The 16097-nt window shown below is 42.0% G+C and overlaps 1 protein-coding gene across 2 annotated transcripts in view; it reads left to right on the forward strand.

Moving 5' to 3' along the window:
- The window catches only part of sema4b.S (semaphorin 4B S homeolog), a 154643-nt gene that overhangs the window by 131859 nt on the left and 6687 nt on the right, over positions 1–16097 (forward strand). For both annotated transcript variants that reach the window (XM_041587650.1, NM_001093593.1), the window contains 8 exon segments: positions 2240–2400; positions 2756–2818; positions 10190–10288; positions 13911–14022; positions 14125–14241; positions 14759–14916; positions 15130–15311; positions 15567–15717. In XM_041587650.1, coding sequence (XP_041443584.1) covers positions 2240–2400; positions 2756–2818; positions 10190–10288; positions 13911–14022; positions 14125–14241; positions 14759–14916; positions 15130–15311; positions 15567–15717 — 1043 coding nt within the window.

A 16097-nucleotide genomic window follows, 5' to 3' on the forward strand; every position in this document is an offset into this window, starting at 1 on the left:
AATGTTCTCATTTTTAGCAAAAGTATACAAGTATGTGCTTGGTTCTGTTAATTGTGCAGAAAAATATATTATCACTATGTAAATAGAATGTAGTAGGTTAACAATTGCTTTAATTAATATTAGAGGGTATTCACAGATTTACAGCTCCTGTTATCATGCTACTTTAGGTTAATAGTGAAAAGGTCAACAAGTCTGGGAGCCCCCACCTTCTACAGGATTTAATGGAGTTCATTAACCTGTTCATTGTCCTTTTCAATAATCAAATTCTAGATCTTCCATATAAACTGAGCAACTTCCAGATATTTAGACCTACCCACATTAATAGAATTTCCTGTTCTCCTTTTTCTTAATTATATCCTGTGCTTCGTTGTGATGCGTAATAAATTAAAATTTCCAGTTGATCCTTATTTTTTATGTATATCTATACTGTATGTATCACCACTACCCTGCATATTTATTAGCTGTCATAGCATCCAGCTTAATTACTTTCATTAATGTCATTTGTTTTAGATGCAGATGTTTTTCTAGATAAGGTTGAATTAGCACATGTCCATCAAATTCAACCTATTTGGCAGTGAAACTTGCCTAACTGCTAGCTGATCCAAAGGCAACCACTATTTCGAAGCAAATAGATATAGAATAACTTTATTTATTTGTATATAAACTCCTAATATTTTAGTTCTGAAGCCTGTGCAGAGATTGTGCTGCCAGGGAACCAGTACAGTAATACAATGTATGATGTGATGGTTAGTGTGTGAGAGATACACAGTGTGAATGTTCAGGCATCTTTGTGTAACCACTCCACTCACACAAGCAAGAAGGAATGAAAGAAAGGAAAGAAGAACCGTTCATTTTCTAAGATTGCCATGCATCTGAGCTGCAGAGAGTTTTTATTTAGCTGCCTTAACAAAAAAGCTGCAACATCATTTTTACCTTTATTTCCAATCTATACTAGTAAAACATACCCTGTCGCTGATGATCTGACAGAGAGATCAAAATGAAATGGATTGTAATGGAACACCTTTACATCTTTCATTTTGTTTTACTGCAGTGGAATTCCTTCAGTGTCTCGGCACATATTTTACTGTTTGTACTCCACATAAGCAAAGGCTATTGTTATGCCGAGCCAAATTTTCTAGGTCATTTATCACAGTGTTAGTGCTCACAGCTGTATGCCGCTTCACTGCAAATCCTCAGACAGCAGAGAAACACCATAGTGGCTTTATAGTTTTTCTTTCACCATTTTTACACACACACACACACACAAAATAATGAATCTGTAGTTTGCTGGAGCATTGGATTAATGGAGCCTGGGTTTGATTCCACCACCTGCCCCTTTGTGGTGTTGAGTAGTTTATGCCACTTTATTAGATTATAAACTCTTATTATTTTCTGGTCAATGCTAACACTTGTATTGAATAAAGATATTAAGATATTATCATAGGAATATGAATCTGCCTGTCTTGGGAATTTGTAAAGTATATTTATTTTCGCAGATAGGATTTGTATTTAAATTGGTAAACAGAGGTGACTGAAATAAAATAAATCGCTTTAGAGACAGTGGTAAAAAGAAGAGTCGTACACAGAATATGTTCTTACTTATTTTGGTCCTTTTGTTACAAGGATAAGGTTATAATTCACAACACATATATTTAATTTAGATCTAATCATATGAATATATCTTTATGAAGAATAATGTATAATCATGAACATAAGATCTGTTTTTGAATTGTAAAAGTCTTCCTGCTTCACCCCCACAAGCTGTCATCTGATAGTACCTGACCCATGCAGTTAAGACTAACACACATGGAGTAAATGTGAGCTCAGGCATAAATATTTCAGTCTGAACATGACACCTGTCTGGGCAGTGTATCCTGATACATTCATGACTAGATAGTTGTATCTTCTATACGTAATCATTGTTTGACCATAGTTGGGACACTTTTGTACTTGGTTGCTTCCTTTCATGGGAAAGTCTAAGTCTGCAGCTCAGATTTATTTGTATTTATCTTTTGGAAACTTCCTATGCTAATACAGCTGCTAAGTGAAGGCTGTAAATGAAAAGGTACCTACATGTTTACTGCCTCATGTGTGGAGTTAGGCCACTTTCAGCACACGGATCATGAATGCACATTTCTTTGTTATGCACAGGTGTTTGTCATGCAGGTGTGGTTTTAAAGATGTTTGCATGTTCATAAATCTTATTTTTGTTTGCTTGTATATTTTTGGGACTAAACAGGTTCACCGGAGAGAAACTTTAAAACATTTGAGGCAGATGGAGCGACTTATTACACAACTCTACTACTGAGCAAAGATGGAAACATGCTGTATGTTGGGGCTCGAGAGACCTTATTCTCACTCAATAGCACTGACTTCATGTCTACTGAGTATCACTCAAAAGTAAGTCAAATCAGTAAAGGTGCCACACTTACACTGAATCGCCTTTTGAAGCGTTGGGTGCACAGCTGTGTTCCTCTATAATCTAAATCCACTGTAAAGCAATAAATCCAGCAGAGCGACGTTTCGGGCTATTCCAGCCCTTTATCAAGCTATTCCAGCCCTTTATCAAGCTTGATAAAGGGCTGGAATAGCCCGAAACGTCGCTCTGCTAATGGCATGAATAAATAATTGATTCACATATCGGAGTGCTGCTGGATTTATTGCTTTACTCAAAAGTAAGTGCTTCTTCCTGACTGATTTACCCACATTAAGAATGGTGCTCCAGGAAATAACAGGGTTGCCTCTCTTTTTGCAGATTACATGGCAGGCAGATGAGGAAAAGAAGAAAGAATGTGCTTTTAAGGGGAAAGACCCACAGGTGAGACTAAACAGTACTTCAAAGAAGTGACACATTTCATCTTGAGTTTTCCTGTAAACTAGTGCTTGAGTTATGTGACCTCTCACATTGTCCAACTGTAAAGTGTAATGCCACCCACCTCCCTGTGAAGTACACACTCTCACTTTCACTTACACACACCTTCCTATAATGTATCAAGTACCTTTACACACACTTGTCAAAGCCATTTCCCTCCCTCTGCCTTTCTCCCTTATCATTCCATTGCTTTCAGAAGAATATGGTGAAGAATAATAACCCCTTACTGAGAGTATGCTTGTAAGCTGCACTATGGCAGGGACTGATGTTAATGATGAACAATCACTATAAGGAGCAGGCTTAATGCGATATACTATGTGCTATATACAACTTGTATATAAAAGTAATTAACATAATGAGCAATACAGACCAGGCCAACGCAATCTGTTCTTCCTTAATATCAATATCAAGCCTGGATAAATAAGCAGCAGTGTTTTAATTACCATTATCACAGGGCAAATGTCAGGTGGGCATTTTGGCTGCATTTGTCATCGGACGAAAAATTGTGACAGGCTAAAAATGGCTTTATGAGAAAACCCTGTTCCCAAATACTGTTAGTGGATAGTGGGAATCCACTCACAAATGCTAAAGTAACAAGACCCTGGATGTTTTCCAGCTGATGTGGAAGCAGTAGTCAGATGTGATGTGTGTATAAAAGAGCAGCAGACTCCTCAGCACTGTATTGTTACATTAGTGTATTCAGAGATACAGATGAACAATTAGTGGGCTATGTGCAGTTGGGGCTACAGCATCACACCTTCCCGTCCCTTTCAGAATTTATAATCTGCCAGTAGATCCTAGTGGCTACACATTTCCCAGTATTGAAACTAATTAAAATTCATGGCTTTCCAGCATCTACCACAGGCAGGGCCGGACTGGGAGTAAAAAGCAGCCCGGGCAAAAAAAACTAAGCAGCCCACATGTAAACGTGTGATGATCTTGTACACACATACAAATATGTGCATATAGAGCTGGTTTCTCACTTAAGTGTAATTAATGTAAAATATGTAAAAGATTCTGCAGCCTTGTGTCTTTATATGGTCACAGAACAACCCCTCAGTGACTTCTAATATCCTTATCATTTACAGTAGGGGGTACATTATCCCTTATAATACATGAGTGATACTCAGAATTCCCTGTATAACTCAGCCTGCAGCCTTGTGCCTTTATATGGTCACAGAACCCCTCAGTGACTTCTAATATCCTTATCATTTACAGTAGAGGGTACATTATCCCTTATAATACATGAGTGATACTCAGAGTTCCCTGTATAACTCAGCCTGCAGCCTTGTGCCTTTATATGGTCACAGAACAACCCCTCAGTAACTTCTAATATCCTTGTCATTTACAGTAGGGGGTACATTATCCCTTATAATACATGAGTGATACTCAGAGTTCCCTGTATAACTCAGCCTGCAGCCTTGTGCCTTTATATGGTCACAGAACAACCCCTCAGTGACTTCTAATATCCTTATCATTTACAGTAGGGGGTACATTATCCCTTATAATACATGAGTGATACTCAGAGTTCCCTGTATAACTCAGTCTGCAGCCTTGTGTCTTTATATGGTCACAGAACAACCCCTCAGTGACTTCTAATATCCTTATCATTTACAGTAGGGGGTATATTATCCCTTATAATACATGAGTAATACTCAGAGTTCCCTGCATAACTCAGCCTGCAGCCTTGTGCCTTTATATGGTCACAGAACAACCCCTCAGTGACTTCTAATATCCTTATATTACAGTAAAGCAACATTAGCACTATAGTGTAATTTCTAATTAATGGAATTAAATTAAATGTCTCAAGACCCGCCTCACAAAACACAAAAATGAGACTTTATCCAGGAGGAGCCATTATTTCCATTGCTATTAAAGGGGTGGTTCACCTTTAAGGTAACTTTCATTATGTTATAGAATGACTAATGCTAAGCAACTTTTTCAATTGTTTTTCATTATTTTTTTTTAATAAATTTATAGTTATTTGTCTTTTTCTTCTGATTCTTTAGTTTTCAAATGGGTGTCGCTGACCCCTTCTAAAAAAACAAATACTTTGTAAGGCTACAAATGTATTGTTATTGCTACTTTTTATTGCTGATCCTTCTATTCAGACTCTCTCCTATTCATATTCCAGTCTCTTATTCAAATCAATGCATGGTTGCTAGGGGAATCTGGACCCTAGTTACCAGATTGCTTAAAATGCAAATTGAAGAGCTGCTGAACAAAAAGCTAAATAACTCAAAAACCACAAATAATAAAAAATGAAAACCAATTGGAAATTGCTTTGAATATCACTTTCTACAGCATACGAAGTTATCACAAAGGTGAACAACCCCTTTAAAGGTGTTGATATGCTATTATAAACTCTGCATGCAAATGCATATTTGTGCGTATTTGCTTCTCACTCATTGTACCTCATTAGGAGATTTGCCACTTGTCCTACCCATAACTTCACCTCAGATGGGCCCCAGGACAGTCTCAGTTAATATGGGACTCGGTAAAGACCCTGTAATTGTCAGTAAGAGTAAGTAAGTCATGGGAAAGTCTAGCAGAGAAAACTGCAGGCTTCTGTCAGGGCCTTTCTCCTTGGCCTTTTCACCTTCAGTAACTCTCCCCGAACTCAGTGTGGCACATTCCACCCCAGCTGACTCTCATGTGCCCAGGGGAACATCATGCCATAATCCCTCACCCAGGCCCCACATAGCTTGTTGCTCACCCTCCATCCTGGCTGTTGCTTCTGCTTTAGGGAGTTACTTGGCTTGTGTCTTGGGTGAAGGGGACAGTCCCCGGTAGGATCAGCCGGAAAGAGGGCCTTGCTGTGCAGTCAGTAAAAGCCTGAGCTAAGCAGCATGTTACCCCTACCTCCAAGCGGCATGTGCATAGAGTGCCAGGGGCCATGAGGAACAATTTGATGGGATAGGAGGCAACAGGAGTGGGGCAGGCAGCAGACAGTGTGGTACATTATATATATATAATGAGTGAAGCCACATGTATGTGCTCCATTCTGGCTTTTGGAAACCAAGAAGCTCGACACTCTGTCAGCTCTGGAAGAAAGGTGGGGTAGGGTTACACGAAAATCTTTTAATATATTCAATATAAAGATACAGTGAACACAGTATAGTACATTAAATAAATAACGGTTAGCATGGAATTTACAAAATGTGTCTTCATAAATAAGAAACCATATTAAAATTTTTTAAATAGAACAGATTCTCTCTTAAAGTCCCCAGGGGGAGTGGGCCAGGCAGCACACAGTGGGGTACATTATATATAATAAGTGAAGCCCCAGTTTTCCTGCGCACTGTTTGTATCCTGGGCTGAGCTAGAAGATTATAGGTGTCGTGTGAGCTGCTAGAAGGGCACTGAGCAGTGGTGTAAAGAAGCCACCTGGTGACTCTGCAATGCGAAGGTGGTCTTGGGCATTGGACTGGCCTGCTCCCCATTCAGGACTGGCCTGCTCCCCCTTCAGGACTGGCATGCCCCCCCCTACAGGACTGGACTGCCCCCCCTTCAGGACTGGACTGCCCCCCCTACAGGACTGGACTGCCCCCCCTTCAGGACTGGCCTGCTCCCCCTTCAGGACTGGCCTGCCCCCCTAGAGACTGGATTGCCCCCCTACAGGACTGGCCTGCTCCCGCTTCAGGACCGGACTGCCCCCCCTAAAGGACCGGACTGCCCCCCTACAGGACCGGACTGCCCCCCCCTTCAGGACTGGACTGCCCCCCTACAGGACTGGACTGCCCCCTTACAGGACTGGCCTGCTCCCCCTTCAGGACTGGACTGCCCCCCCCCCCTACAGGACTGGACTGCCCCCCCCCCTACAGGACTGGACTGCTCCCCTACAGGACTGGACTGCTCCCCCTTCAGGACTGGACTGCCCCCCTACAGGACTGGATTGCCCCCCCCTACAGGACTGGCCTGCTCCCCCTAAAGGACCGGACTGCCCCCCCCCTACAGGACCGGACTGCCCCCCCCCTACAGGACCGGCCTGCCCCCCTACAGGACTGGCCTGCTCCCCCCTTCAAGACTGGACTGCCCCCCCCTACAGGACTGGACTGCCCTCCCCTACAGGACTGGACTGCCCTCCCCTTCAGGACTGGACTGCCCCCCCTACAGGACTGGACTGCTCCCCTTCAGGACTGGACTGCCCCCCCTACAGGACTGGACTGCCCCCTTACAGGACTGGCCTGCTCCCCCTTCAGGACTGGACTGCCCCCCCCCCTACAGGACTGGACTGCTCCCCTACAGGACTGGACTGCTCCCCCTTCAGGACTGGACTGCCCCCCTACAGGACCGGACTGCCCCCCCTACAGGACTGGACTGCCCCCCTTACAGGACTGGCCTGCTCCCCCTTCAAGACTGGACTGCCCCCCCCCTACAGGACTGGACTGCCCCCCCCCTACAGGACTGGACTGCTCCCCTTCAGGACTGGACTGCCCCCCCTACAGGACTGGACTGCCCCCTTACAGGACTGGCCTGCTCCCCCTTCAGGACTGGACTGCCCCCCCCCTACAGGACTGGACTGCTCCCCTACAGGACTGGACTGCTCCCCCTTACAGGACTGGCCTGCTCCCCTTTAGGACTGGACTGCCCCCCCCCTTACAGGACTGGACTGCTCCCCTACAGGACTGGACTGCCCCCCCTAAAGGACCAGACTGCCCCCCTACAGGACCGGACTGCCCCCCCTTCAGGACCGGACTGGACTGCCCCCACCCCAATGCAGGGCCCTTGATTACCTCACTGTGTACAACAGACAGTGTACTCCATGAGCTGGGACATTCACACAGCAGGAGGCAGCAGCAGCAGCAGCGCGAGAGCCGAGGAGAGGAGTGGGAGGGGCAGAGCCAGGATGGGAGATAGGACGGAGGAGTGGTCCTAGAGCCCATCGGATTTACTGAAAAAACTTCACCACTTATTTCAGGTGAGAAGCGGCCCACTAAAACAAAATATCGAGCGGCCCCACGGGCAGGCCCGGACTGAGAATCTGTCTCTTCGGGCATTTGCCCTAGGGGCCGCTCTATATTTTATTTAAGTGGGCCGCGCCTCACCTGGAAAACAGCATTGATTGCGCAGAAGCTCTTTCAATTCAGCCGATGGGCTCTAGGACCGCTGCGCCATCCAATCTCTCTCATGGCTCTGCCCCTCCCACTCCTCTCTGGTCTCACGCTGCTGCTGCTGCCGTGCTGTGTGAGTCCCAGCAGCTCAGAATGGAGTACACGTTGGTGTAAGTAAGGCCCCACAGTATTTATATTTCTTATTGAAGAGCAACCAGTGTCTGGCATTACCTTTTATTTTAACTGTAACCATGTACATTAAATCCAGTTTTAGTAATAAAGCTATGCATAGAATCATTTCCATTGTACAGTCAGTTCTATTGGGGAAATCAGAGCACAATAATAAAAGCCACATAAGTTCAGTCTGGGGATCCAGCCAAAGATTATATTGGGAGATGCAACCAATAACTTTATTAACAGTGGTCCATCTTGTTAAATCAATGCTTATTTAACCTTATATTGCTTGTTATTAATGAAATAAAATGGCAGTTGCATTAAGTTAATAGAACAATTCTGTGCCTGTACAGATAATATTGATTTCTCTGTAGTCAATTCAAAGCTGGATGTGATTGAGAAAGGTTCTGCTAGTATGCCAGTGCCATCTGTCAGTTAAATCTATGGGAACAAAATAACTTTACTGTCCTAGGCCAGAGAAAAAAATAAAATGTGAAATAACAGCAAAGGTTTTAGTTAAGTGTGGGGGGGAGGCTAACAGATGCTGCTTAGCTCAGGCTTTTTACAACTGCACAGTGAGGCCCCCGATTCCGCAGATCCTACTAGGGGCTGTCCACCTTCACCCAGGACACATCCTGGCCTCCCTGGTAGCAATGGCCAGGATGGAGGGAGAGCAATAAGCACTATGGGAACAAGCTTTGTGGGGCCTTCAGGTACCTAGGTGAGGGATTAATAGCAAGCTACTGGCATGATGTTCCCCTGGGCATGTGAAAATCAGCTAGGGGGAATGTGCCACATTGAGTTTGGGGAGAGTTACTGGAGGAGAAAGGCCATGACAGAAGCCTGCATTTTTCTCTATAACAGGGAGAAATTGTGCCTATAGTAACAGTGGATAATAGTCTCTGGGAAGGGAGTGTGACTGTGGGATAGCAGGTATAGTAGGGAGAGATGGTGTCTATAGTAACAGTGGGATAATAGTCTCTGGGAAGGGAGTGTGACTGTGGGATAGCAGGTATAGTAGGGAGAGATGGTGTCTATAGTAACAGTGGATAATAGTCTCTGGGAAGGGAGTGTGACTGTGGGATAGCAGGTATAGTAGGGAGAGATGGTGTCTATAGTAACAGTGGATAATAGTCTCTGGGAAGGGAGTGTGACTGTGGGATAGCAGGTATAGTAGGGAGAGATGGTGCCTATAGTAACAGTGGATAATAGTCTCTGGGAAGGGAGTGTGACTGTGGGATAGCAGGTATAGTAGGGAGAGATGGTGCCTATAGTAACAGATACCCTACAGTATAATAAGGATATTAGAAGGGGTTCTGTACCATATAAAGACACAAGGCTGCAGAATATTTAACATATTTTACATGTATTACACTTAAGTGAGAAAGGCAGCCCTTTATGCACATAATTCTTTGCAGTTTTATCCCAATAAATGAGTGGATGTGTACAAGATGATCATAACTTTACACGTGGGCTGCTTTGATGTTTTTGCCCGGGCTGCTTTTTACTCCCAGTCCGGCCCTGCCCACGGGCAAATGCCCGAAGAGGCAGATTGCCAGTCCGGGCCTGACCACAGGGGTCCCAACTTCTTTTTACCCATTAGCCACATTCAAATGTAAAAAATGTTGGGGTCTAACACAAGTCCCTGGGGATTCTAGCTATGATTGGCTGTTTGGTTGCCCTTATGTGGACTGGAAGCCAATACGAGGCTTAGTCTGGCAGTACACCTGGTTTTTATGCAACCAAAAGCTGTGTTCAAGCCTGGAATTCCAAATGAAGCACCTGTTTTGAGGTCACTGAGAGCAATATCTAAGGGGATGGGGAGCAACTAAATGAATGCAACTCCAAGCATCTGCATGAAGCTGCCATGAACAGTGCTTATTACCTGTCCTGTAGAAAGAAAAAACGATATACGGTAGTTTTAGGTCTGTTTGCATATAGAAACCTGCCTTTTCGTTGTTAAAGCAGCCTCATTCATGCATATTGCCCTCACTGATATCTGCAAGTGTAGTGAGCTAATAGCAGGGAACAAAATACGGTAAGAGTTAGAAAAATAATCATGTAACCGCAATGTATCTTATTCCTTTAGAGAGATTGTCAGAACTACATAAAGATCCTCCTGCAGCTGAATAGCACACACCTGTACACTTGTGGGACCTTCGCTTTCAGCCCTACCTGCACCTACATTGTAAGTATGACAACTTTCCCTTTTAAGTGTTCTGCATGACCGGAGACATTATTTATTTTGTTATGTCCCAGCTGCTTGGAAGTGAGTGATGTGCAGTCCAGTGGAAGTGGGGTAAGTGGGAATAATGTGATAATATGACAATCTCTATCACTTTCAATAACTGTCAGGTTTAAATTATGGAAGGCTTCGGTATTATTTCAGCTGGGAAATATGAACCAGTGAATTAATCTGATGTGGGAATATAGATGATGTTTTGAAATATATAGATATGAACTCTATTATCTGGAATGTTCGAGACCTGGGTTTTCCTTTTAATGGGTCTGTATAAATAACTGAATGAATTATTCTTTTGTGATTTCTCAATCATGGGTTTCAAGATAATGGATCCCACATCTGTATTTGTAAAAATAATGACCTCTGGTTTATCATTCTGTATAAAGGCAGAACTTACACTTCAAAAATCTATATTATGTTATTTGATTTGACCAGACCACTCATGTGCCTAACTAAAGCAAACACTGCCTCTCTGCTCTTCCCAGCACAAGGTTTCTTTTAGCTTTCCAGTGTGTACTTTTATGTGGATTGATCAGCAGGCTCTGATAATATCCAGCAGGACACAGTTGGAGGCAGTTTTATGCTCCCTGAAATCCATTTTATACAGTTGTTACTTATATGTATTTTATACATTATGAATATGTAAATCATCATTCTGTCATGAGTGAGTGACTTTTCAGTCTCCCTCCTTAGTTTGTCTTCCGGCTGTACAGTGAGTCATTATGACTGTAACATGATAAGCTCTTCATTCAGAACACAAATAAGTGATTTTTAGACTAGAATAGTCTGGTAGGGTTGACACACACTCAAACAGCAGTACTTCAGTTATGGAAGTGTTGTGGGCCAGCTATTAAAGGACAAGAAAATAAAAAAAAATAAAATCCCATTTAAACTTTCTTTAATGAAAAAAGAAACCTATCTCCAAAATGCTTTAATTAAAAATTGTGTACCATTTTTATAAGAAACCTGACTGTATGCAGTGAAATTCTCCCTTCATTTACTGCTGTGGATAGGAATTGTCAGATGGTCCCTAACTGCTGAGCAGGGAAACAATCATACTTATGAACAGCAGGGGGAGCCCCCGCCTTACTTACCAGCCATGCAGAATTCAAGCAGCTTTGTTTATGACGATCCCTAAGCAGCCCAGACCACACTGAGCATGTGCAGGGTCAGGCAAAGATGTTTAACAAAGTTACAAGATGGTGACCCCCTGTGGCCAACTTTGAAAGCATAAATCATTTTTTGATTAGGCTTTGTGGTGCAGTAAGTTCATGCTTATGTTTAGTATACAAAATACAGCATTTCTAGCCTTATTCTATGTTAGACTTTCCTTGTCCTTTAAGGTATAGGTGTTGAGGGTTAGCTTATATTACGTGATACCAATATACCATACAAAGAAGTCTACGGGGCACTCTGCCAGTCCGAGGTTTAGAAAGATTTCTTCTAGGCTTGCGTCTGGCTTGCATTTATTTAGTCGTACAATCCATTTATAATAAAATAGATTTTTGTTTTCTTGAGTAGATACTGTGAACTTTGGCAGATGCCATGATATCTGCGTAAAATCGGCCAACTGTTGCAGAATTGCAATTCATAGAATTCCCTCATTTCAGGGACACTTTATCCAGAAAGCAGCACTGCCCACATTTTTCATTGGTGTTAATTTTGACCTTTGACTGTAACCTGGTGCCCTACAATGTTGAATGAGCTTGTTGGGAAAAAATGAACTGAAGAGAGAATATGGCTAGAAATGTTTTCTTTATATATAATCCTTTATTAGCCTGGAGGTTCAGCAGCCCTATACAGCAGTAGCAGAAAGTGAGGTGATATTTGTCATAGGAGTGGTGCTACAGGACTGATTATTAATCACAATGCATTGGTTTCTGTGCTGCCAGGTAATGTGCTAAATGTATCAGTATTGCTGAATGTCCCCATAGTGAAGGGCCAATTGTTACTCATACCGCATGTCTCAGGTATATATTTAAATGATAATATTTAAACAAACAAAGGGCCGTAAATGTTCCTTTGATGGCTACACCTGTGTACAGGTATGGGACCTGTTATCCAGAATGCTCGGGACCTTGGGTTTTCTGGATAATGGATCTTTCTGAAATTTGGATCTTCATACTTAATGTCTACTAGAAAATCATTTAAACATTAAATACACCCAATAGGCTGGTTTTGCTTCCAATAAGGATTAACTATATCTTAGTTTGGATCAAGTACAAGGTACTGTTTTATTATTACATAGAAAAAGGAAATAATTTTTAGAAATTTGGATTATTTGAATAAAATGGAGTCTACGTGAGATGGCCTTTCCATAATTCAGAGCTTTCTGGATCATTGGTTTTCCGGATAACGGATGCCATACCTGTACAATGTACTGTAAAGCCTTTCTCTAATCTAATAAGAAAGTCTGTGAAATCAGAAACCTCTAAATCATATTCACTCATTTTCTTCGTTCAGTACAAAACGGACATGTTCAGCTATTGCTGAACTATAAATATCAGCCAAAGAGTTAATATGCAGCAGCCTGGGGCCGCCAACTGGACTTGTAATAGTCTTTCCACTGGCTCCCTATCAGATTCCAACATTTAGTGCCAAATTCTGTGTCTGTCCTTCAAAGCTCTTCCTATCTGCTCCCAGTTAACTATAGCCTCTAGTGATGGGCGAATTTTTCCCATTTGTTTTGCGAAAAATTAGCAAAACGGCGATTTTGACGCCGGCGTCAATTAGTCATTGGGTGTCTGTTAATTGTTGACGGCAACTGAACCTTCGCCTCAGAATTTTCACAGCAGATTCTCAAATTTATTTGCCGGCGACAAAACTAGCAAATGCGCTGCGCATTCACGCCTGGCAAATAAATTCACCCATCTCTAATAGCCTCCTATATTGTAGCAACCCTGCATTTTCTATTGTGAAACACTATTCTTGGACTTCACCCACTCTCTGCAACTCCCAGTTCCTAAAAGCACATCAAGTAAATGATTCCACACCTTGAAATTAATGCTGGAAAAGCACCTATTTGGTATAAATAACACCCAGCCCTGCAGCCTTTACAGTTCACATTGGTGCATACCGTTTTTATTTTCTGTAAGACCGTAAAGCAAATATTTTTTTACCCTTTGCCCTGTATTGTGATGCTATAAAATAATGTATACAACCAGGCATTAAAGAGATACTGACACCAGAAATAACCTCTTTTTATATCTATCATAATATTGTCTTTTTATTCTATTTATAATTTTGTCCTAAAAGTATTTGCCAGATGCTTTTACATTACCTTTCTTACTCCCATGTTCCTCTATAAGGGGGCTGCCATATTTGTGCAGCAGTGTTAGAAACTCTGACAGGCTGAGATGGCAAAACAGTCAGGTTAAGGAACTTTAAAGTAACAATTATTTACAAAATCAGTGAAAAACGATCAACATGACCTATATGTAACTTTTAATGTAGGATTAATATTTTGAAAAGAGAATTTTTAGCATCAGTATCACTTTAAGCTGCATTTATGAATCATAGGGAAACTGATTATGAAGAGTCACAGACCAATACTGTCCTTGTCTTACAGAAAATCAGTGATTTCTCTCTGGAAAAGAATGCTTCAGGGCACCCAGTTTTAGAAGATGGGAAAGGGAGGTGTCCTTTTGACCCAGAATATAACTCTACAGCCATCATGGTTGGTGAGTTTCACTCAAGACACACTGTAACAGAATAATGACACCAGCCAATTGGATAGTGAACATTGTCATGTTTTCTCATGTTATGCTTCTCTTCTGTGCCAGATGGAGAGATGTATGCTGGCACCGTCAATAACTTCCAAGGGAATGAACCCATTGTCTACAAGAGCCACGAAAGCAGGATAACTCTGAAGACTGAGAACGCCCTGTACTGGCTGCAGGGTATGCTCATCTATTTAAAATACATCAGTTAACAGTGCTACTCCAGCAGAATTCTGCACTGAAATACATTTCTCAAAAGAGCAAACAGATTTTCTTATATTTAATTTAAAAATCAATCCTTATAACCTTTATGTGGGGGTGCCTCTGTGTTCCTTTATGCTCTGGAACAGTCATTACAGTTTTTCTTCAGGAGGACATATTAAATATAAATACAGCATGCCTGTGACTGCAGTAAATAATGTATATATAAAAATCAACATTAATGCCAAAGATATTCACTCAGTTTGACTGTATAAGTCTGCTCATATATGGTTTCTTTACACACACACACTACTGAAAAGCGGCATTATTTTACCTAGCAAATGGCTATAAGCCCCCATGGCAAATGTATATGGAATCTTGGATGATTAGGATCTTGGATGACTGTCTTAGGGATTGGGATGAGTAAATGATTGCTTTATGAGTAAACAAGGACCAGGGATAATGAAACTCACTATCCAGGATGTTGTTTTTACAGACCCTGCTTTTGTTGGTTCAGCGTATATCCAGGAGAGCCTGCCCAAAGGAAATCTAGTGGGTGATGATGATAAGATCTACTTCTTCTTCAGCGAAACTGGGAAGGAATTTGACTTCTTTGAGAACACTATTGTTTCTAGGATCGCCCGGGTGTGCAAGGTTAGGAAAATTCCCATATTTATATTTAAATATTCACACAGCTCTGGGTCTGTGTCTGTGTATTTAGCTTGGTAAATGAAATTATGTACATTGCTTCAATAGTAGCTGTTACATGGGGAAAATCTCAGCTGACACCCCTGTTTGTGTAATAGGACACTACCTGCATAAGTGAGATATTGCCTGAAACATTTTCTACAATTTTTTTATTCCCAGGGAGACCTTGGAGGTGAGCGTGTCCTGCAGAGACGCTGGACAACTTTCCTGAAAGCTCAGCTCATTTGCTCCTGCCCTGGTGATGGTTTCCCCTTCAATGTTCTTAAAGACATGTTTGTACTAACACCAGGGGAAGAGCACTGGAAGGACACCATTTTTTACGGAGTTTTCACGTCACAATGGTAAGTAGACAGTCATCATGTATCCCTGAGTAAAAGGTACCATTGCATAAGGGGATTGACTTTCAACCTTAGAACATTGTAGAAGTGGCACTCTTGGCTGACCCTTCAGCTGACTGTTTGAATGAGGATTGCTGTTTCTTGGGTTATATACAATGCGTAACTAACTTTATACCCTGTACCACCTTTGTCAAGAATTTTGTATCCTATATCTCAGGCATGACTCTTGCAGTTTCTTATTCTTATTACTTTGTGCAGGAACAAGGGAGGAGCAGGCAGCTCTGCTGTGTGTGCTTTCTCTATGGACGAAGTGCAGAATGCCTTCAACGGGCTTTTCAAAGAAGTCAACCGTGAGACCCAGCAGTGGTACACCTACACCAACTCTGTACCGGAGCCACGTCCTGGAGCTGTACGTAACACCGTCGCCTTGCAATCCTTTAGCACGGTCATGAGTGTTAAAAGATTGCAGCAAATTTTTATTTACATATATAGACAAATACAAAATTCCTCTGCACTCAACCCATTATCAATATATTTAAGACAGAGACATTTTGTGCATACTGCTACTAAAAAATGCCTTACCCTTTAAACTAAACAAAACAAGAATTGTTTGTCCATATATTGCAATATATTTAAGCTGGCCAACTACATCAAATTATCCCATATCTGGCCAGTCCTACGCTCAATTCTATTGCTTCATTATACATTTTACAAAGGGACTAAGCTTTACCTGCAACTTACTAGATGTTTTCAATGTAAAACTCCCAAACTTGGCTGCCCTTTTATTAG

Source organism: Xenopus laevis, chromosome 3S (genome assembly GCF_017654675.1).
Source record: "Xenopus laevis strain J_2021 chromosome 3S, Xenopus_laevis_v10.1, whole genome shotgun sequence".
Lineage (NCBI taxonomy): Eukaryota > Metazoa > Chordata > Amphibia > Anura > Pipidae > Xenopus > Xenopus laevis.